The 19,813-nt window shown below is 44.0% G+C and overlaps 1 protein-coding gene across 1 annotated transcript in view; it reads right to left on the bottom strand.

Moving 5' to 3' along the window:
- DLST (dihydrolipoamide S-succinyltransferase) overlaps positions 1 to 19,813 on the bottom strand; it is a 32,249-nt gene that overhangs the window by 1,345 nt on the left and 11,091 nt on the right. Inside the window, exons 4-14 of the mRNA XM_066627281.1 lie at positions 17,453 to 17,508; positions 16,017 to 16,091; positions 14,876 to 14,931; positions 12,961 to 13,072; positions 9,350 to 9,493; positions 9,089 to 9,174; positions 8,138 to 8,235; positions 5,828 to 5,958; positions 5,192 to 5,265; positions 4,035 to 4,118; positions 1,241 to 1,408 (exon numbers count right to left, since the gene is read on the bottom strand). Of these exons, the coding sequence (XP_066483378.1) occupies positions 1,241 to 1,408; positions 4,035 to 4,118; positions 5,192 to 5,265; positions 5,828 to 5,958; positions 8,138 to 8,235; positions 9,089 to 9,174; positions 9,350 to 9,493; positions 12,961 to 13,072; positions 14,876 to 14,931; positions 16,017 to 16,091; positions 17,453 to 17,508 (1,084 nt within the window). The remainder of the gene's footprint in view (positions 1 to 1,240; positions 1,409 to 4,034; positions 4,119 to 5,191; positions 5,266 to 5,827; positions 5,959 to 8,137; positions 8,236 to 9,088; positions 9,175 to 9,349; positions 9,494 to 12,960; positions 13,073 to 14,875; positions 14,932 to 16,016; positions 16,092 to 17,452; positions 17,509 to 19,813) is intronic.

Genomic DNA, 19,813 nt, shown 5'->3' with positions numbered 1-19,813 from the left:
CTAAGTTTCCCATCTCAAGACCTGGACTAGTCTATAGGATTGAGGATTGGAATTCATGTAGTCTACTAGGCACATACAATTTGTGCTGGTTGGCAACCCCATATATTGATACAAAGTTTGCTGTTCATAGTCAAAGGCCACCACAATCCAAAAATAAAAGAAACAGAGCATACAATACAAACATCTCTCCCTCCCCCTCTTTCCTTATTGTTTATGGAAGCAGCCTTAAGGCTGAAAAACTCAGTTGATATATTTTAACAAATATTATTTTGGAACACTTTAAACAAATGGGCACATATTCCAACTGTCCCAATGTCACCGTCTTAAAAGTGTCTGTAGATATTCCTGAACCAGAGATTCTCTCTTGTCTCAATGTGGAATTCTGCTGCATATCAACTAGCCTACTTCCCCATACCCCCTCTGTCCTATTAGAATGTTTTCCCAAAGCACCTCTTCCATCTCCAAAGAATTTCAGAGATGTCAAGGTTACTACTCAGTGGTCCTTTTCTACTGCATTTGGCAGGGCTCCAAAATAAGGCTCTCTGCTTTCATTCAACTTGACAAAAAGATTCTTTAGATACTACCCCAGCTGTGCAAGAGTTGCTTCACTGTGAATCACCCCATAAGGCTACGATGTTTAAATGACCTGTCCTGTGGTCGAATCATTAAGATCAGGGGTGCCCAAACCCTGCCCCTGGGTCCAGCTGCGACCCTTGAGGACTCCCAATCTGGCCCTCAGGGAGCCCCAAGTCTCCAATGAGTCTCTGGCCCTCTGGAGACTTGCTGGAGTCTGCAATGGCCTGATGCAACTGCTCTCAGCGTGACAACCAACTGTTTGACTTCTCATGTGAGCTGTGGGACAAAGGCTACCTCCACTACTTGCTGTTTCACATCTGGGATGCAGCTGCAGCAGCAAAAGAAAGACTGGCCTTGCTTTGTGCAAGGCCTTTTATATGCCCTGAGCTATTGCAAGACCTTCATTCATTCATATAAGTGCCATCTCTAATATATTCATTTATGTAAATGTATTCAAATTTGAAATGTAAATTAATTCCTTTCTTCCCAGCCCCCGACACAGTGTCAGAGAGATTATGTGGCCCTCCTGCCAAAAAGTTTGGACACCCCTGATTAAGATGCTATCCCAACTATACAGCAACTGATCACAGCAAAGCAAAGTTGAGGCCAAGGAAAATGTTGGCTCCTTAATGAAGTTCTTTAGGACCTTCCATATGGTACTTACTTTGCCTGCAACAGCAACAGGCCTGTCAAAGATGCCATGCATGCCCAAGATAGCAGACTGAGGGGGATTGATGATGGGTGTCCCAAAAAGGGACCCAAATACACCACCATTGCTGATAGTGAATGTACCACCATCCATATCCTCAATGGCAAGCTCATTCTTGCGAGCCTGAAATAAAAAAAAAGCAGGAACAATTGACTGGTGCTGTTTAAAATTGAGATACATGAAGGGGTTATGGCAAGGGCTCAGGGAAAAGAGAATGGATTAACACCTCCCAGCTCTCAACATTCCTAACTTGAGGACACCAAGACAATAACATTCAACTGCCAATCAATGTAAAAGTATTAAATGTGGCTATAGGAGTGGCCCCTGAAAGTTCACAATTTCATGTTACCAAGATGCCATCAAGCTCAGAAAAGTCAAAACATTGAGAGAGAAAGTGAGTACTTTATGTGCCCAGGGACCTGGACATCAAGAGAGAGTCCGATAAGCACTGCCCTGTTTTTCTACTGCATTGTCAATTGCATAATTGATGGACACGCAGAAAAGGAAGACAGGCACACTTGTTCCAAAGAGGATTATTACTCTGCTACTTAATCTAACCATAAAATCCATAAATGTTTGCAAGACAAAGCATACATTTGCCACCCCTAACAGACACTCATGCCACCTTGAAGATACCCAACACATATGTGAAAGGAGTTTGGTTTCCTATTATTATTATTATTATTATGAACAGTATTTATATACCACTTTACAATAAAAAGTTCACAAAGTGGTTTACAGAGAAAAATCAAATAACTAATGGCTCCCTGTCCCAATAGGGCTCACAATCTAAAAAGATGCAAAAGTACACCAGCAGGTAGCCACTAGAAAAGACACTGCTGGGGTGAGGAGGACCAGTTACTCTTCCCCTGCTAAAAAAAAAGAGGAGCACCCACTTGAAAAAGTGCCTCTTACTCAGTTAGCAGAGGTTTTTTGACTGTTCGAACGCTCATGTGAGCTATTAAATGTAATTTATTTTATGCTATACAGGTGGAGCCTCTTTATTTGTGATATTTTTAATCGCGAATCTGACTCCATGTGGGTCCCCAGAACCCACATGCAGCCAGAATTGGCCCCACCTGAGCCTTCCAGAGGCGATTAGAGCTTTACTCTTCTGAGGCCCGTGGAGGCCATTGGCAGCCTCCACAAGCCTCACAATGGCCTCTGGAGGTCCTAGAGAGGCACTTCTGGTTTTCGGCTGAAAACCAGAAGTGCCGCACTAGGACCTCCGGAGGCCATACTGAGGCCTGCGGAGGCTGTGTGCGGCCTCCACAGACCTCAGAAGAGCCTCCAGATGCGACTAGAGCACAGCTTCAGTCGCCTCCAGAAAAGAGGCCTCTGAGGCTTTAAAGGGCCTTTCCAAGGCCCATGGAGGCTGCACGCGACCTCCACAGGCCTCAGAAAGGCCCCTGAAAGCCTCGGAGGCCACTTCTCCAGAGGCGACTGCAGCTGTACAGTTGCCTCCGGAGGCTCTTCTGAGGAGTCACCTCTGGAGAACTGGCCTCTGAAGCTTTCAGAGGCCTTTCTGAGGCCTGCAAAGGCTGCGCGCAGCCTGCATAGGCCTTGGAAAGGCCTTCAGAAGTCCTAGAAGGGTACTTCCGGTTTTTGCCCAGAAACTGGAAGTGCCCTTCTAGGACCTCCAGAGGCCATTTTGAGGCCTGTGGAGGCAGTGCACAGCCTCCACAGGCTTCAGAACAGCTCTGGATGCGACCAGAGAAAGATTCCGGTTGTGTTCGGAGCTTGGTGGAGCCCAAATTTCGCTTGACTTCATTTCACACGAAATTTGGTATTCATATGGGTTCCAGGAATGGAACCCTCGCAAATAACGAGGCTCCACCTGTATTGTTATTTTATACTATATTGTGAAGGTTTACCGCTTTACAATAAACTACCACCAACTAATGATTATAGATCCTTTTTGTCCAAACTGCCACACAGTGTAAACTGATTGTCATTAGTTTGGATGGCTTCTGAAAAGGATTTAAACAAATTCATGTAGTTTAGACCTATCAACAGCTTCTAGGCATGACAGCTAAATGGAAGCTCCATGTTTGGAAACCATTTACCTTTTAATAGTAGATGCTAGGAATATGACAAGGCCATCATGCCCTGCTCATAGGTTCCTCAGAGGCATGTGTCCAGCCACTATTAAACAGAACGCTCAACTACTTGGACCCTTGATCTGATCCAGTAGAATTTTTTTCTTTTTTAAATTTAGAACAGTTCAAGGCTGCCTTTGTAAATAAAAATATGCAGAGCAGCATACAAAATGATTGCAAACTGAAACAGCGCTAAGACAATGTTAAAGAAAGAAATAAAGGTCCTCTGTGCAAGCACCAAGCCATTATTGACCCTTGAAGTGTCGCTGCTTCCGCAACGCTTTCATGGCGGACTATAAGAGGGGTGGTTTGCCATTGCCTTCCCCAGTCATATCTTTCCCCCAGTAAGCATTTTAACGATCTCAGAAGGATGGAAGGCCAAGTTGACCTTGAGCCAGCTACCCGAGATCCCAGTATAGGAGTTACACTCATACTTAAAGTCTTCCAAAAATGAAGACTCCATAGATATACTTTATCACATTGACAGATAATCAGATCCAGCTCCACTGAATCAGAATTATCTCTGGTTACTACCCTCTTATGTATGCTAAATGCTCCTTCTTGGGAAAACTCTTAAATTCCTTTATCTCCCCCAAAGTTGTGCATCCTGTTTTATCCTAGGGATTCCCCCCCAACTCATCATTCATTACCTTCTCTCCCAGCTCATTGATTGCTCGCTCAATGTCTGCAAAGTTCATTGTTTCGACATTTCTAATTACAGGGACCACAAGACCCTATAAGGAAAAAAAATTGGGTTAAATGCAACAAACATGTCAGCTATCATTGGGTGAAGAGGTTTATTGACAATAACCAAGATAAATCAAAAGAACTGGCTTTGCCAGTAGTATATTCTATTAATGTTAGAGTGCAGAACAGATAAATTATGGACTTGCTGTAGGAGGTTCTTATGACCTTAGAAAAGAAACTCAAAAGCTTCCAAATTTCTGCCAAGAAGCAAAAAGAACAGAACTGGACTCAGCTCACTTGCTCTGAGGAAGTAGTCAAATGCACAGGACAAAGCTACTCTTGCTCCACTATCTAGTATTAAGGAAGTTCAGACAGAATTTTGTTTTCTTTGTATGGTATGATGGATGCATTAGGAAGTCTGCTTTAAGATCCCACCATAACCTTTGCCCACCATAACCTAGTTCCCAAGTGCCTATATCTAAGCGATTATGGTACCAATATTGATTTTTTATATCAGTGGTTCTCAAACATTTAGCACCAGGACCCACTTTTTAGAATGAGAATCTGTCAGGATCCACCGGAAGTGATGTCGTGACTGCAAGTGACATCATCAAGCAGGAAAATGTTTAAGAATCCTAGGCTGCAATCCTACCCACACTTACCCAGGAGTAAGTTCCATTTACTATCATTGTTAAAAGAATATACATAGTAGCTTGTCAAAAGTACAGGTCTGTAACATTTTCCCAAATACAGTCCCATGCCATGGTAGCATCAAGTCTAAACAGATTAAAAATAAAATATTGAAATGAATAGGGACCCACCTGAAATTGGCTCGTGACCCACCTAGTTGGGTCCCAGACCATAGTTTGACAAACACTGCTCTATATCAACCTGACAGATCTTATGGTTGACCACACATTCTGCCCTAAAGTTTTGAGTAGGAGCAAGTATCCTCTCCCTGGTGTAGAGCTAGATAAGGCTTTACACAAGTCTCTACTCTAGACAAGACTTAAATATGGTATATGAGTCTCCATTTTATATGACTAAAAACAGAACACAACCATCCAATCAAACTGAGTAGCAGAAGGGGCCAGCCAAAAGACATTCCCACAGTACGTACCCTAGGAGTTGCCACTGCAACACTGATATCCACATATTCCCTGTATACAATCTCTTTGGTTGTATCATCAATCACTAGATTAAGAAAGAAAAGCAGACTGTTACATAAAGAAGCCCCAGGAGTCAAGGCTCTAGACAGGAGAGCCAAAAGCAGTGAGACTCAAGCCCCATTTATCCATTACTTTTTTCCATTCCTGAAAATTGGTACTGGATGAGAACAAGCATGATCTGCCAAGTGCAAAGGAAACATGATGGTAACTGAGGGCAGGCAAAGACCTTCTCAGGTTGCAAGTCAGTCTTTTCTCAGAGGCCCAAAACTGAGCCTCTGGGAGTCAACTGCCTCCTCAAAATAACTGCCATTCCCACAAACATGCTGAAGTGTGCTCAAACTGCAGATGAGCAGATTTGGGTGTAGATGCCTTGCCCCCCTCCCCATCATAATCTCAAATCCTTTTTTCTGACAAAGGATTTGTCACAGCACCATGACTTTTACTTGCACCACTGCATTTAAGAAGCCCAGCAATAGAGGGAGGGTGATGACTTTCAGTTGTACCCCCCTTTATCATGAAGTCTGAGAGGCCTGATCTTACAAACTTCCAGACACTCCATCTCAGGCACATGATGCCATGACTCTTACCTGCATTTACAACAGGCTGCTCTTGCAGGGCAAAGGCTGCGGCTTTCACAAAGGCAGACATAAAGCCAAGTTTCAAATTGTGCTTCTTCAGGAAGGGGTCCCTGTGCCGGGCTCTCATTTCCTGGATGTTACTACAAAACCCAAGAACATTCACTATCAGGAAGACCTCAGAGACCAAGGTTCTCAAGTTCAGTTTCCTATAGCTAGACAACAAATCTGTTGACACCAAATCTGCAGCACTGTCTTCCAGACCTACAGTTGCTTAGGCAGATCAACCTGCACCTTAAAATGTGGCTTGCAAGGCTCAGCACCAGAAGTTAACACACCACATAACTGGGTGAAACCATGCAGTTCCACTCAGATTTAAAACACAGACTGATGTTTGTTGGAGTGGGAGTGATACAAAGAAATCACATTGAAAGAGATTCTGAGTAGTTTCCCCCAGTTTCTTAAGACAAGACTGATGTCAAAGCTCAAGAAAACCACAATGCAGCAATTATTTTCACAAATTCAATCCAAATTCTTATGTTTTGAGTCTGAAATAAAATGTTAGAGATGTCGCATAAGACAGAACTTTTCCTTAGGAGTTTAATCAAAACAGGATGTTGTTTAATGTCTAGGCATGAATAGATTGCTCAAGGTCTTGCCCATCTGAGGGTGGACTACAAAGCAAATGCACACTTTACAATCCAAATTAAAGAAATTCAACACCAGCACCTGTCAATGCAGAATAAAAGGGGGCATTTTTCTCCTGCATAAGATTCCAGGTTCCATCCCTAGCATCTCTTATTTAAAAGGTCTCTGGTGGCAGGATTGGGACAGAGCTCTGTCTGAGGCTTTGGAAAGTTGCTGCCAAACCAGGATAGATGGAAGCTTCATAATAAAATGTATTGGAAAGTGAGAGAAAGAAGCTGTGCACATGAAGTCTGCAAGATGGTGCTGACCATTTCATACTATGGATCCTTTGTAGCTAAAAGAGAACTTTGGTGCTCAGTGCTTTTAATCTGCCTATCTACCCTTGAGGAATTCAACAGTTTTATTACATGCTCATGTGATAAAGGAAACAATCTACTTAGTTTCTTTGCTGTATCTAAAAAGCTAGCACATAAAGCATGAGTTTGGGCCTATGTCCTGTGGAGGCCCTGACATGCAGGTGCTTTGAGAACTCTTAATCAGAGAGGAGAAAATAACCATTTTCATCATTCATTTACCAAAATAGAGGTAACATATTGAACCAAACATATTGAACCAAACAACTCTGTCTTGCCAATTCTAAGCAGAGACTGAAGTTATAGTCTTCATCTTCCACCTCTCAGACAAGATGGCTTTAGAGACAGCCTTTAGTGGGTCGATGGGTCCCTTCGGGTTTAGACTGTTTGTTTTCCTTTGCTTAATCTTGTTTAGAGCTAGGATTACTGCCCAAAGACATTACTGCCTCCCAAGATACAAGAGCTTCTGAAATGAAGTGGTGGTCTGAGAAGAGGAAGCCATCATGAGCAGGCTTTGAAGCAGACAGTGACCCCCAGTGGAGAGGCAAAAGGCCTTGGCCTAGACCCTTGGAAGTCGACTACATGATATACGGGATGGGGCAATCAATCCAAAACAAATTACTAGCTGCAACAAGAGCCCAAGGCCAGAGTAAAGCGACACCTCCATTAGCCTCTGAAAGGAGATAAGTTGCAGCACTTCCTCTCCAATCATGACTATTTTGCCAACCTTATTATTCCAAGCACAAAATATTTACATGTTTTGTCTTAAGAAGTAGGATAGGATTTCATGGGGCAATTTGATTTGGGCACCATTTCCCCTAATGCACTGAAACATAAGCTTCCCCCTCCCCAAACCCATTAGTACTCAGACCACACAAATACTTGGACGCTCATCCGCGTCCCTAAGTAGAGGATGCAAGGGACAAGAAGAACAGGGTGAGATCTTCAAGATTCAGTAAGCAGCACCAGCAAGTCCTCAGTTAGAGTCTTGGCTCTGTACATTAGCTACTTAAAAGTGTATAACACAGGCTTCTGCATAGGAATATTAAGTGTTAGCTGAACTACTAGCCAAATTTTATACTTCTACTAGTTGTAGAAGCTTGTTTATCCAGCAAGTTCCAACATCTGCCAGTACAGTGGAATACATGCTTTTGAGCCCACCAAATGGGCTGGCCAGAACTAACTGACTACTCTAGAACATTAGTACAATTTGGAAGAAGCAGTATACCTGATCACTGCATGCCCTATATTCTTAAGACCCTGCCATTAGTTCCAGGGGATGGCCAGAGCTTCTTCACTTGAACAACAGCACAGTCCTTACCTCATGTCAATCTCATTGAAGGTGGTCAGCATGGCACAAGTATTTTGAGCCTCTTTCAGGCGCTGAGCAATGCGCTGACGCATCCTATTCATTTTCACCTGGACCCAAACAGAAACAGATAGTGAGAAAAGGTATGTTCTACTTGAAACAATGCAAGAGAGTAATGGGAGACATTTCTGTTGCCTTCCTGATAAAATCTGTGGGACAGATTGCCATACAATGGGACATGGTGAGGCTGACACTTTTGGAATAATGAAACCAGAAGACTACCTTATTAGGTCAATAAGAGGCTTCCTTGCCTGGCTGAGAAAGAAATAAAACCAAATCATGTCAGAGGCTCTAGAGCTCAAACACAATATAAGTTGGGTTCTTATATTATAAATATAAGGCTTATAAAAGAGGCTCCTGAACTGGAGCCTTGAAATGGCTAGCAATACCAGGACTTACACTACCAATCATTAGCACCACAGAGAATACAGAGAGACAACAGCAGTATGCATGATTCAAGAGCTCTCTTCAGCCACAGCTAACCAAGTCATAAAGTACATCTTGATCATAGCATCCTGTACAGCTCGGTCTGGAGGACTTTGGTTTTCTTTTTTCCCCTCTGTTAAGCTAGACATAAGAAAGGCCCTGCTGGGATTGAGTCAATAGTCCATCTAGGCCAGCTTCCTGTATTTCACAATGGCCCACCAGATGCCTCTTCGAGCACACAGGACAACAAGATGCCTGCATGCTGTTGCCACTCCCTTGCATCTGGAATTCGGAAATAGGCTACCTCTAAAACTTGGAGGTTGTATACAATCATATTGTACGGACAGCAGTCTCCCCACATTGTCCCCTTTGACTTAATAAATTATCCAGTCCCTCACACAGTCCAGTCCCTCACACAGGAGCAGGAGATCCACTCCACCTCTTAACATTAGAATGTCTTCAGCTGCTAGCAATTACCCTTTGTTCCAATCTGGCACCTTTGCTGGCCCCAGGTTCCACAGCAGGAGCAGCTGCTGGTGCAGCAGTTGGCTTTACTGCAGACACTAAAAGTAAATGGAAAAGGCATCAAGGAAATAGAATAAAATTCATGGCTGCAAACTGTGGATTAAGACTAAGACGATATCAGGTGGAGAGGAAACACTAGTAAGTGGTCTTGCCTATGGCAAGATAGAAGTTGCCAAAGCAGTTATAGAAGACTGGCAAGTGTTTTAGTCTCACCTGGTTTAGCATCAACAGGCAGTGTTGACACAGTGGGCACTGGAGGCATTGTAGTAGGAATTGGTGCTGCAGGAGGTGGTGGTGCTGTAGGAGCTGCAGCCTCAGGTGCAGGGGCTGCTGCTGGTTTGGCCTTGGCAGGTGCAGCTAAAAGACAGGAACACAGTGACAAATGAAAACCACTACCCAAAAACCTTCAAGACTACTTCAAGACCATCTGAACAGGCTGGCTCAGGCTCTTGCAGGAAAGCACTTTTGGGGGCTAAAAGAGCCCCTAGCAACATATTAAGAAGATGCATTAGTAGTAGTTGGCAACCTTCAGCCTCGAAAGACTATGCTATCGTGCTCTAAATGGTGGTTCTGGAACAGCATCTAGTGTGGCTGAAAAGGCCGATTTGGGAGTGACAATCCCTTCCACACTGGGAGCAAGTACAGTCTGTCCCTGGTGTGTCTCCCTGGCTATGGGCCTTCCTTCTTTGCCTCAGTCTTTTGGCCAAGTGTCTCTTCAAACTGGGAAAGGCCATGCTGCACAGCCTGCCTCCAGCAGGCCGCTCAGAGGCCAGGGTTTCCCACCTGTTGAGGTCCATTCCCAAGGCCTTCAGATCCCTCTTGCAGATGTCCTTGTACCGCAGCTGTGGTCTACCTGTAGGGCGCTTTCCTTGCACGAGTTCTCCATAGAGGAGATCCTTTGGGATCCGGCCATCATCCATTCTCACAACATGACCAAGCCAATGCAGGCGTCTCTGTTTCAGCAGTGCATACATGCTCTTAGTCAGAAAAGAAACCTCTAAATCAGTGGTTCTCACACATTTAGCACCAGACCCACTTTTTAGAATGAGAATCTGTCCGGACCCACCAGATGTGATATCATGACCAGAAGTGACATCATCAAGCAGGAAAATTTTTCATAATCCTAGGCTGCAATCCTACCCATGCTTACCAGGAGTAAGTTCCATTTACCGAAGAAGCACTGAGCAACATTGAGTGCCTGCCTGTGTTGGAGGAGCTTGACAGTGAACCAACCCTAGAAGAACTTAACGTGGCCCTGGACTCCCTTGCCTCTGGCAAGGCACCTGGGAAAGACAGCAACCCTGCTGAGGTCCTTAAGTGCTGCAAAGAGATCATCGCCACTGAGCTGCATGAAAACCTCTGTCTCTACTGGAGAGAAGGTGGAGTACCACAGGACATGAGGGATGCAAACATCGTCACTCTGTACAAGAACAAAGGCGACAGGGGTGACTGCAATAACTACCGTGGTATCTCTCTCCTCAGCGTTGTAGGAAAGCTGTTTGCCTGAGTTGCACTAAAGAGGCTCCAGGTACTTGTAGAGAGCAACTATCCAGAATCGCAGTGCATATTCCAAGCCAACAGGTCCACCACTGATGTGGTATTCTCCCTTAGACAGCTGCTGGAGAAATGCAGGGAACAACAACAGCCACTCTTTATAGCCTTCATAGATCTCAAGAAGGCTTTCGACCTGGTCAGCAGGAATGGCCTCTTCAAGATTCTCCCCAAGTTCGGATGTCCACCCAGGCTCCTCAGCATCATCAGGTCTTTCCAAGAGGACATGAAGGGAGCTGTAGTCTTTGATGGCTCCACATCGGACCCCTTTGACATCCGAAGCGGAGCGAAGCAGGGCTGTGTTCTTGCACCAACCTTGTTTGGGAATTTCTTCGCTGTCCTGCTAAAGCAGGCCTTCGGAACTGCAACAGAAGGCATCTATCTCCCGACCAGATCAGATGGAAAGCTCTTCAACCTCTCCAGACTGAGAGCAAAGTCCATCTGAAATGTCTGTGTGACTTCCTCTTTGCCGACGATGCAGCTGTCACCGCCCACTCTGCCAAAGACATTCAGCAGCTCATGAATTGTTTTAGCAAGGCCTGCCAAGGCTTTGCACTGACAATCAGCCTGAAGAAAACACAGCTCATGATTCAGGATGTGGACTCACCTCCCTGCCTTACAATCTCTGTGCATGAACTGGAGGTTGTTCATGACTTTGTGTACCTTGACTCAACAATCTCTGACATTCTTTCTCTCGATACCGAGCTAAACAAACGCATCGGTAAAGCAGCTACCACGTTTTCCAGACTTACAGAGAGAGTCTGGTCCAACAAGAAGCTGATGGAACATACCAAGATCCAGGTCTACAGAGCTTGTGTCTTGAGTACACTTCTGTACTGCAGCGAGTCATGGGCTCTTTGCTCACAACAGCAGAGGAAACTGAACGCTTTCTACATGCGCTGACTCCGATGAATCCTCAGTATCACCTGGCAGGACAAAGTTTCGAACACCACAGTCCTGGAACGAGCTGGAATCCCTAGCATGTATGCACTGCTGAAACAGAGACGCCTGCGTTGGCTTGGTCATGTCGTCAGAATGGGCGATGGCTAGATCCCAAAGGATCTCCTCTATGGAGAATTCATGCAGGGAAAACGCCTGGAGACCACAGCTGCAATACAAAGGTATCTGCAAGAGGGATCTGAAGGCCTTGGGAATGGACCTGAACAGGTGGGAAACTTGGCCTCTGAGCGTCCTGCTGGAGGCAGGCTGTGCAGCATGGCCTCTCCCAGTTTGAAGAGACACTTGCCCAACAGACTGAAGCAAAGAGGCAAAGAAGGAAGGCCCGTAATAATAATAATAATAATAATAATAATAATAATAATAAACTTTATTTATATGCTGCCCTTCTCCCCGAAGGGACCCAGGGCGGCTCACAACATATTAAAAACAGATTAAAAACATAATATAACCACAGATAAAAACATATTAAAAACACATTAACATATACCCATAAAAACCATAGTCAGATAAAAAGTCAGATAAAAAGAGCAAAACGTAGCAAATCAGAGGAATCAGGCCTGTAAAAATACTAAAAAAATACAGAAGAGATGTTTAAAAAGGCCATGCACTCAGAAGGCTTCTTTAAACAAAAATGTCTTCAGGCCTCGCCGAAAAGTCTCAAGAGAGGGAGCCATTCTCAAGTCAAGGGGAAGGGAGTTCCATAATGTTGGTGCCACTACTGAGAAGGCCTATTTCTTGCCGCCGCCCCACGTACCTCCTTAGGCGGCGGCACTTGTAAAAAGGCCTTCTCTGATGACCTAAGAGGACGAGCCGGATTGTACGGAAGCCAGGGAGACACACCAGGGACAGACTACATTTGCTCCCAGTGTGGAAGGGATTGTCACTCCCACATTGGCCTTTTCAGCCACACTAGACATTGTTCTAGAACCGCTTTTCAGACTGCGATACCATAGTTTCCCAAGACTGAAGGATGCCAATGATGATAAAAGAATATACAGAGTAGCTTGTTAAAAGTACAGGTCTGTAATATTTCCCCAAAAGCAGTCACGTACCATGGGAGCATCAAGTCTAATAAATTAAAAATAAAATCTTGAAATGAATGGGGAACCACCTGAAATTGGTTTGCGACCCACCTAGTGGGTCCCGACCCACAGTTTGAGAAACACTGCTCTAAATGATACATGCCAATATGCACCAGGAGTGTTTCTGTTGCGATACCAGCATAACTGGCAGAGATATTCTTCCAGACATCATGAACAATTTTGGATGTGGAGCCACAATCAGTCTAATTATTTCAATTTATTTTTACTTACCTCCAGTTTTCCTGAGTTTAAACAAAGGTGTTCCTCCTTCTACTTTTCCCCCATCAGGGACCAGAAGTGTTTCAATGACACCAGCTGCCGGAGCTGGAACCTGCACTGATGTCTGTAGATGGAAGAAAAATGAGTTCTCCACTAATCACAGGAAGGAAATATGCAAGCAAATGGGAAACTAGCCCTTGAAGAGGAACAAACAACACATGAATAAAATTAGTTCTCCAGCATGAGTCATGACAAGTAGCATGTTGTTAGGTAAACCATAACCTTTCCATTCACACTCTGCATTATATCAACAAACTGAACATTAACAAACCGAATTTCATCACACAAAGAAAGTGGAGAGAAACACTCTTAAAATAGCTATTAAATGACAGTGTCTTTAGTTACAAATGTATTAATTTGCTGCTCATTCAGAACTCATATGCTGTGTGAAGCTTCATTAATCAGCCTCAAGGACAGGGTGACCTGTCAGAAGAATTCTTTCATTCTGAATGAGTGTTTTGAAATGCCTCCAAATATTGTATTAATTTGCTCATTCAGAACTCATTCTGAGCCTTTTGTCCCTAATGGAAGCCAGTGGCACTGCATTTAATAATCAGTTCCCTTTCCAGTACATAAACTGATTTATTCTAGATCCAAGAACAAAACAGGACATGCCCGGTCCCACCAGATGCAACAAAATGCAAATATGGGTTGGATCCGATGTGCGGTTGGGGCAAGTGGAACATCATTTTCATGTGTGCAATTTCTACCAACACCACTGCAGTCCCCCACACCATGTGTTGTAATATTCCTGACCCTCAGGATCAGCTTGGATAGGCCTAGTCAGATGAGAAGGTGGGAAAGTTTTGTTCTGCAAGTAAGCACTGTTTGCGATAGTCTGGATCCAAGTCTAAGTTTTGAGTAACCATGCTACTAAAAGCAAGTAATGCTCAAGTGTTAAACCATTTGTGGTAACCTATGGTGGACAGGTCGATGAAAGTGTCGACCCAATGTGCAGTGGCAGTGAAGAAGGCCAATTCTATGCTTGGGATCATTAGGAAAGGTATTGAGAACAAAACGGTTAGTATTATAATGCCGTTGTACAAATCTATGGTAAGGCCACACCTGGAGTATTGTGTCCAGTTCTGGTCGCCGCATCTCAAAAAAGACATAGTGGAAATGGAAAAGATGCAAAAGAGAGCGACTAAGATGATTACGGGGCTGGGGCACCTTCCTTATGAGGAAAGGCTACGGCGTTTGGGCCTCTTCAGCCTAGAAAAGAGACGCTTGAGGGGGGACATGATTGAGACATACAAAATTATGCAGGGGATGGACAGAGTGGATAGGGAGATGCTCTTTACACTCTCACATAATACCAGAACCAGGGGACATCCACTAAAATTGAGTGTTGGGCGGGTTAGGACAGACAAAAGAAAATATTTCTTTACTCAGCGCGTGGTCGGTCTGTGGAACTCCTTGCCACAGGATGTGGTGCTGGCGTCTAGCCTAGACGCCTTTAAAAGGGGATTGGACGAGTTTCTGGAGGAAAAATCCATTATGGGGTACAAGCCATGATGTGTATGCGCAACCTCCTGATTTTAGGAATGGGTTAAGTCAGAATGCCAGATGTAGGGGAGAGCACCAGGATGAGGTCTCTTGTTATCTGGTGTGCTCCCTGGGGCATTTGGTGGGCCGCTGTGAGATACAGGAAGCTGGACTAGATGGGCCTATGGCCTGATCCAGTGGGGCTGTTCTTATGTTCTTATGGATAAGTGCTTCAGTCAATGTTTTGCGACTATACCTTGCCCACTCCTACACCAGGGAAGTTAACAGAAATGTTTGTTCCTACTGTTAACATGATTAAAGACAGAGACTAATAATAAAATGTATACAACAAAAAATGAAACACAAAGAACAGGACATTTACCTTGTCTGTTTCAATCTCACATATCACTTCATCCTCTGCTACTGTGTCTCCCACAGCTAAACAACAAAGGAACAAATGTGATTAGGAGGAACTGTGCTTCCTTACAGCCCACAGCAACACCTCACAAGGGGCCTGAATTCTTACATGGTGGACTTGCAAGATAAAAACAGTGGCCTGGACAGACATGCTACTTAGAGAGATTCTTTTATAAACTATTTACAGTACGTTGTTATAGATAACAAGTCTGGGCAACTGTTATTTACAGAGTAAAGTGGTATTCCTGGGGGGAGTCCATGGGTACAAGTGACCCCACGCTGGCTGGGGGGGAGCCACCAGCACCGAGATGTGCCGCTCTAAGGGCCACCCATGCCCGCTACCTCCCCCAAGAGGCATTCTGGGGGCTGGAGAGGCAGCGCACAGCCTTCCCTGCCCTCAGAAGGCCTTCAAAGGGCCTTTAAACATCAGTTCTGGTTTTCAGTCACATACTAGAAGTGACATTTAAAAGTCCTCAGAAGGCTGTGCACAGCTTCTCCAGCCCTCAGAATGTCTCTGGGCAGAGGCAGCAGGTGCGGGGGTGCACACCTTCAGGTATGTCCCCAAGCACCACAGTGGCCAGGACTGCCACCACAGAGTAAGAATATTCAGAGCTCCATTACCTAAATAGAGCTCTAGCCTATTTAGGCTAGGGCGGCTGCAAGAAATAGGGCCTTCTCAGTAGTGGCACCAACGCTATGGAACTCCCTTCCCCTTGACTTAAGAATGGCTCCCTCTCTTGAGACCTTTCGGTGAGGCCTGAAGACCCTTCTGTTTAAACAGGCCTTCTGAGTTCTCGGCCTTTTAACATCTTTTTAACATCTTTTAATATTTTTTACAGGCCTGATTCTTTTATGACTTGCTGCTGCTCTATGCTCTTTTTACCTATTTTTTTTTACTCTGACTGCTGTTTTTTATGATGTGTTAATATGTTTTTGTTTTTAAATTATGTTTTTAATATTTTGTAAGCCGCCTTGAGTCCCTTCGGGGAGAAAGGCGGGGTAAAAATAAAGTTATTATTATTATTATTATTAGCCTATTCCACAGCAGACTGAGAGAAGCAAAAAAGCCAAGAGCAATTAAGAGAGGAGGACGAGAAGCCCATTACCTTTCTCCCACCTAACATCTCCTTCTGTGACTGATTCTGCAAATGCTGGGGTGTTCACTGTAATAACTTCATCTCCTGTAAATGACACAAGTATATTTATAGTAAAACTCTTCACATTTTGCTATTTCAGACTCTGGGACACTGAAAAGATGCTGTAACTACAAAGGCATGTCAGGGAAACAATCACAAAGTTAAGGCAGATGCTACCTTAGACAATTCCACCCATTTCCCCTTGCTGATCCTAGAATGTCAGTGAGGTGCCGTCTTGATCCTTCTCTTCAAACCTCAACTCAAAATTAACTCCTCTGGAGTTAAATTATATTATTCTTCCCCTCACATAATCCAAGAATTCTCCCAATTAAATTGAGTAGCAGTAAAAGAGAGTTCTTCACATAATGCAGATATGTGAAAGTCACTGTACAGGCATGCCCCCCTTTCCAGAACACTTGCAGATAGTTGAAACCATGGATACAGGCAAACACCGGTCCCCACAGATATGGGATCCACAGATATGGGGGCCCCCTGTATGTGCATATATTCCTTCAGTTACAGGTCCAGTCTATTTATACAGGGATTTGACTCAACAGGAAAGGCCACTGCAAATGAGAAGGAATGTGCTGATCCCTGGAGAAGAGGAAAAACTGAACAGTCCTTTAACAATAGCCTTGTTAATGAAAGAGAGAGAGAGAGAGAGAGAGAGAGAGAGAGAGAGAGAGAGAGAGAGAGAGAGAGAGAGAGAGAGAGAGAGCAAGCGCACGCAGCTGGCTGACAATCCATCTCTCCCCAGTGGATCCCTCTCTTCCCCCTGTGATGTGAAAGAAAGGTGATCCCTTTGAATTGGTGGAGGGGCTGAGCAAAGCTTGAGGGGGACTGATTGATGGATTGTCTTCTTAATGACTCTTATCTTAGAGTCAAAAGGTCAGCAAGGCTGTTTTTAAATCACAGGAGCAAAGAAACTTTGTTTTTTAAATGGATTTGCTATAGTGTCTTTTTTGCCATCCACTTGAGGAACCCACAGAATAGTAGTCTCAACCTGTACTCTCTCATTACCTCCTACATCATCCAAATGTACACTGTAAGTTTCCCAGGAAAGGAACTGTCTTTTTTGTTTTATGTTATTCCAGAAAGCATCTTTTACATTACCATATAAATAAAAACACTCCAACTGAGATCCAGGAAAGATGTTCTCCTATGGTTCAGAAAGGGAAACGAATGACAGAGTTCATGCTATGGCAGAAACCTAAAAAGCAGCAGCATCATGATAAAAAGCACATACTCTGCATCATTACCTTATATTGCTGTACAGTGGTGTAAATTAAGAATGCAATGCTAAACTGAGTAGTAGTCTAAGGATATGTATACTTCTGGAAGAAGGGAATTTGCAAACAAAACATTCCCCCCCCCGCCCCCGGGCTGCAGGCACCTTTGCTACTTACTGCATATTGTGGTGGTTCTGAAATAACGGACAGTGAAGACACGGGAGCCATTTACTCTGAAGTGCAAGAAAGAAGAAAAAGATCAGTCTGCTGCCTGTAGTCAGTAAGCTTATAAGTAACACTGATCTTCTACATGCTGATCTCAAGTGGCTGGATTGCAAAACAACTGACTTGGCATTTTTTTTTACTTGCTCATTAGGGTACAAGCTTCTGCATACCACCTGAAGATTTATTTATTTAAAAGATTTTTACCCCACCTTTCCTCTGCTGAATCAGATGCCCAAGGTGCAATTTACAGCTAAAATATACAATATTTAATATTAGATTCAGAAGACTAATTCAGGACACTCAACAGTTCAAGTGTCCTAAATAGGATTATTCCTATTTCTGGAATTATAGTGGGTACAGATGTTTGGGAGACTTGGAATATAACAATCTAATGGCCAAACCTATATTTGTTGCTAGTACACTAATAATTTTATTTTGCCTTCCTCCAAGGAACCCCAGAGGCCATAGATGATTCTCTCCCATTTTATCCTCACAACAAACTTGTGAGGTAAGTTACGCTGAGAGAACAAGACTGCTAAGATCACCCAGTTCGCATCTCAGCTAAGTGGGGATTGGAAGCAGTGTGCTTAATTCCTATTCCACCCGCTGCTTGAATGGGTAACACCATAGAAAGCATCAACTCAGATGCATTTCCCCTCATATACCCATATGGTGAATACCAACAACTGATGGTATATATTTCTCAAAGCGTGTTCCTACGAGCCTTGGAGCTCCCTGAGTACACCACAAGTGGCCGCCATCTTTGTAATGCTGTACGACTCTGCGTATGCACTGGCACTGTGGGGCTCTCCAAGGCTCGGCGCATGTGCTGGTGGGCTCCCCGAGATTCTGTTCAGAAGTGTAAAGGAATCTGGAGACAGAAAAGTTTGAGAACTGCTGGTATATGTAATTTTGTTCCAACAATATCATACAACAATGAATAGTTTCCCTGTGGGGCTTCAGATTTCCCCTAAGCTACTTATGTAACCTCAGTGTTTACTACCTCTTTGCCAAAAGCTTGCAGGGGCCATAGCTCGGTAGCAGAGCATGTGCTTCACACACAGAAGGTCCCAGGTTCAATGGCAGTAGTAAAAAAAAGAAACATTTCTGCCCATAATCTTAAGAGAGTCAACACTGATTGGTCTGTTAAGCCCAATGTTTAACAGAAAGCAGCTTCATATGTCATCTTTCATCATCCTCTTGGAATTCAAGTCTGATTTCTGCAGAGATGCCTCCAGCTAACTTCTATAATAATGCTTTACTATCGTAAAAACATGAAGTTGGTGATAAAAGGATACATTTTTGATGTAAGTTCCTTCCTCCCTGTGATGCTGCTGTTAGCCACAAGAGAGAAGCTTCTATAGGTGCCAATAGCAGCTTCTCTCCCAGAGTTAATAGCAGCTGTGATCTTCACTGGGATCATGGGATGAGGGGAAAGATTAGATGATCCCCACCTTGTCAATCTCCTGTGATTATTATTATATTATTTTTAAGTGGGATCATAACTTTTTAGATTTGCATGTCATCTGATGGTATAGGAAGTGTGAGGTCTCAGATATCTGAGGAGGAACCAAGCACATTTTGCAGTGGACTGGACTTTAGTACTCAACCTTGACCATTCTCTTTTCTGTGATTAGCTGGGGCTCCCCTGGGGGCTGGGGATAAGAATAGGCCCTCAGTTTGGCTATACTTGTCGTAAGAGGCGACTAAACAGCCACTGGGTAGATGGGACTCGTTAGCCTGGGAAGGCAGCTCACTTGAGAGAAGGAAAACTCAGATCCCAAACCTCCACTGCCTTGTGGCTACATCCAGTTATGCAAAAGGCTTCAGGAGTCAACCTCGAGGCAAAATCCAGAGCCGGAGTCCCTGAGGCAGTTCATGGCTGAACACAGTCACGTTCTGGCAACTCCTGCGATGCCGCTGGAACCAACCGTATTGGCTTCTGCCTTTCCATTGGACCATTTCAACGACGTGGAGAGGGGGGATTTGCTGCATGGCTAACAGTCTATCCTCCATATCTACTTTACCCAGGCTTCGCAAACTGGAGAGGACACTCTGTTTCAGAACCGTTTTTCAGAGCACAATACCATAGTCTTCCAAGACTGAAGGATGCCAATGTATGTATGTAATGTATGATTAGCTGAATAAAATTACTCAGCATAAGCAAATACACATAATTATACAGTTCAAAAATTCAGCTACTTCTGGTGAAGAATATGGAGTCACATTCTTATGCAGAATTTTTTTTGGCATAGAATACATCTAGCTATGTCTACTATTACAATTTAACTAGGGTTGTTGTGGTAATTCCCT

The sequence above is a fragment of the Tiliqua scincoides genome, chromosome 1, assembly GCF_035046505.1.
Source record: "Tiliqua scincoides isolate rTilSci1 chromosome 1, rTilSci1.hap2, whole genome shotgun sequence".
In the NCBI taxonomy this organism is placed as follows: Eukaryota; Metazoa; Chordata; class Lepidosauria; order Squamata; family Scincidae; genus Tiliqua; species Tiliqua scincoides.
Note: the sequence above shows the minus strand (reverse complement) of the source record. Positions and strands in the feature narration are given on the sequence as shown.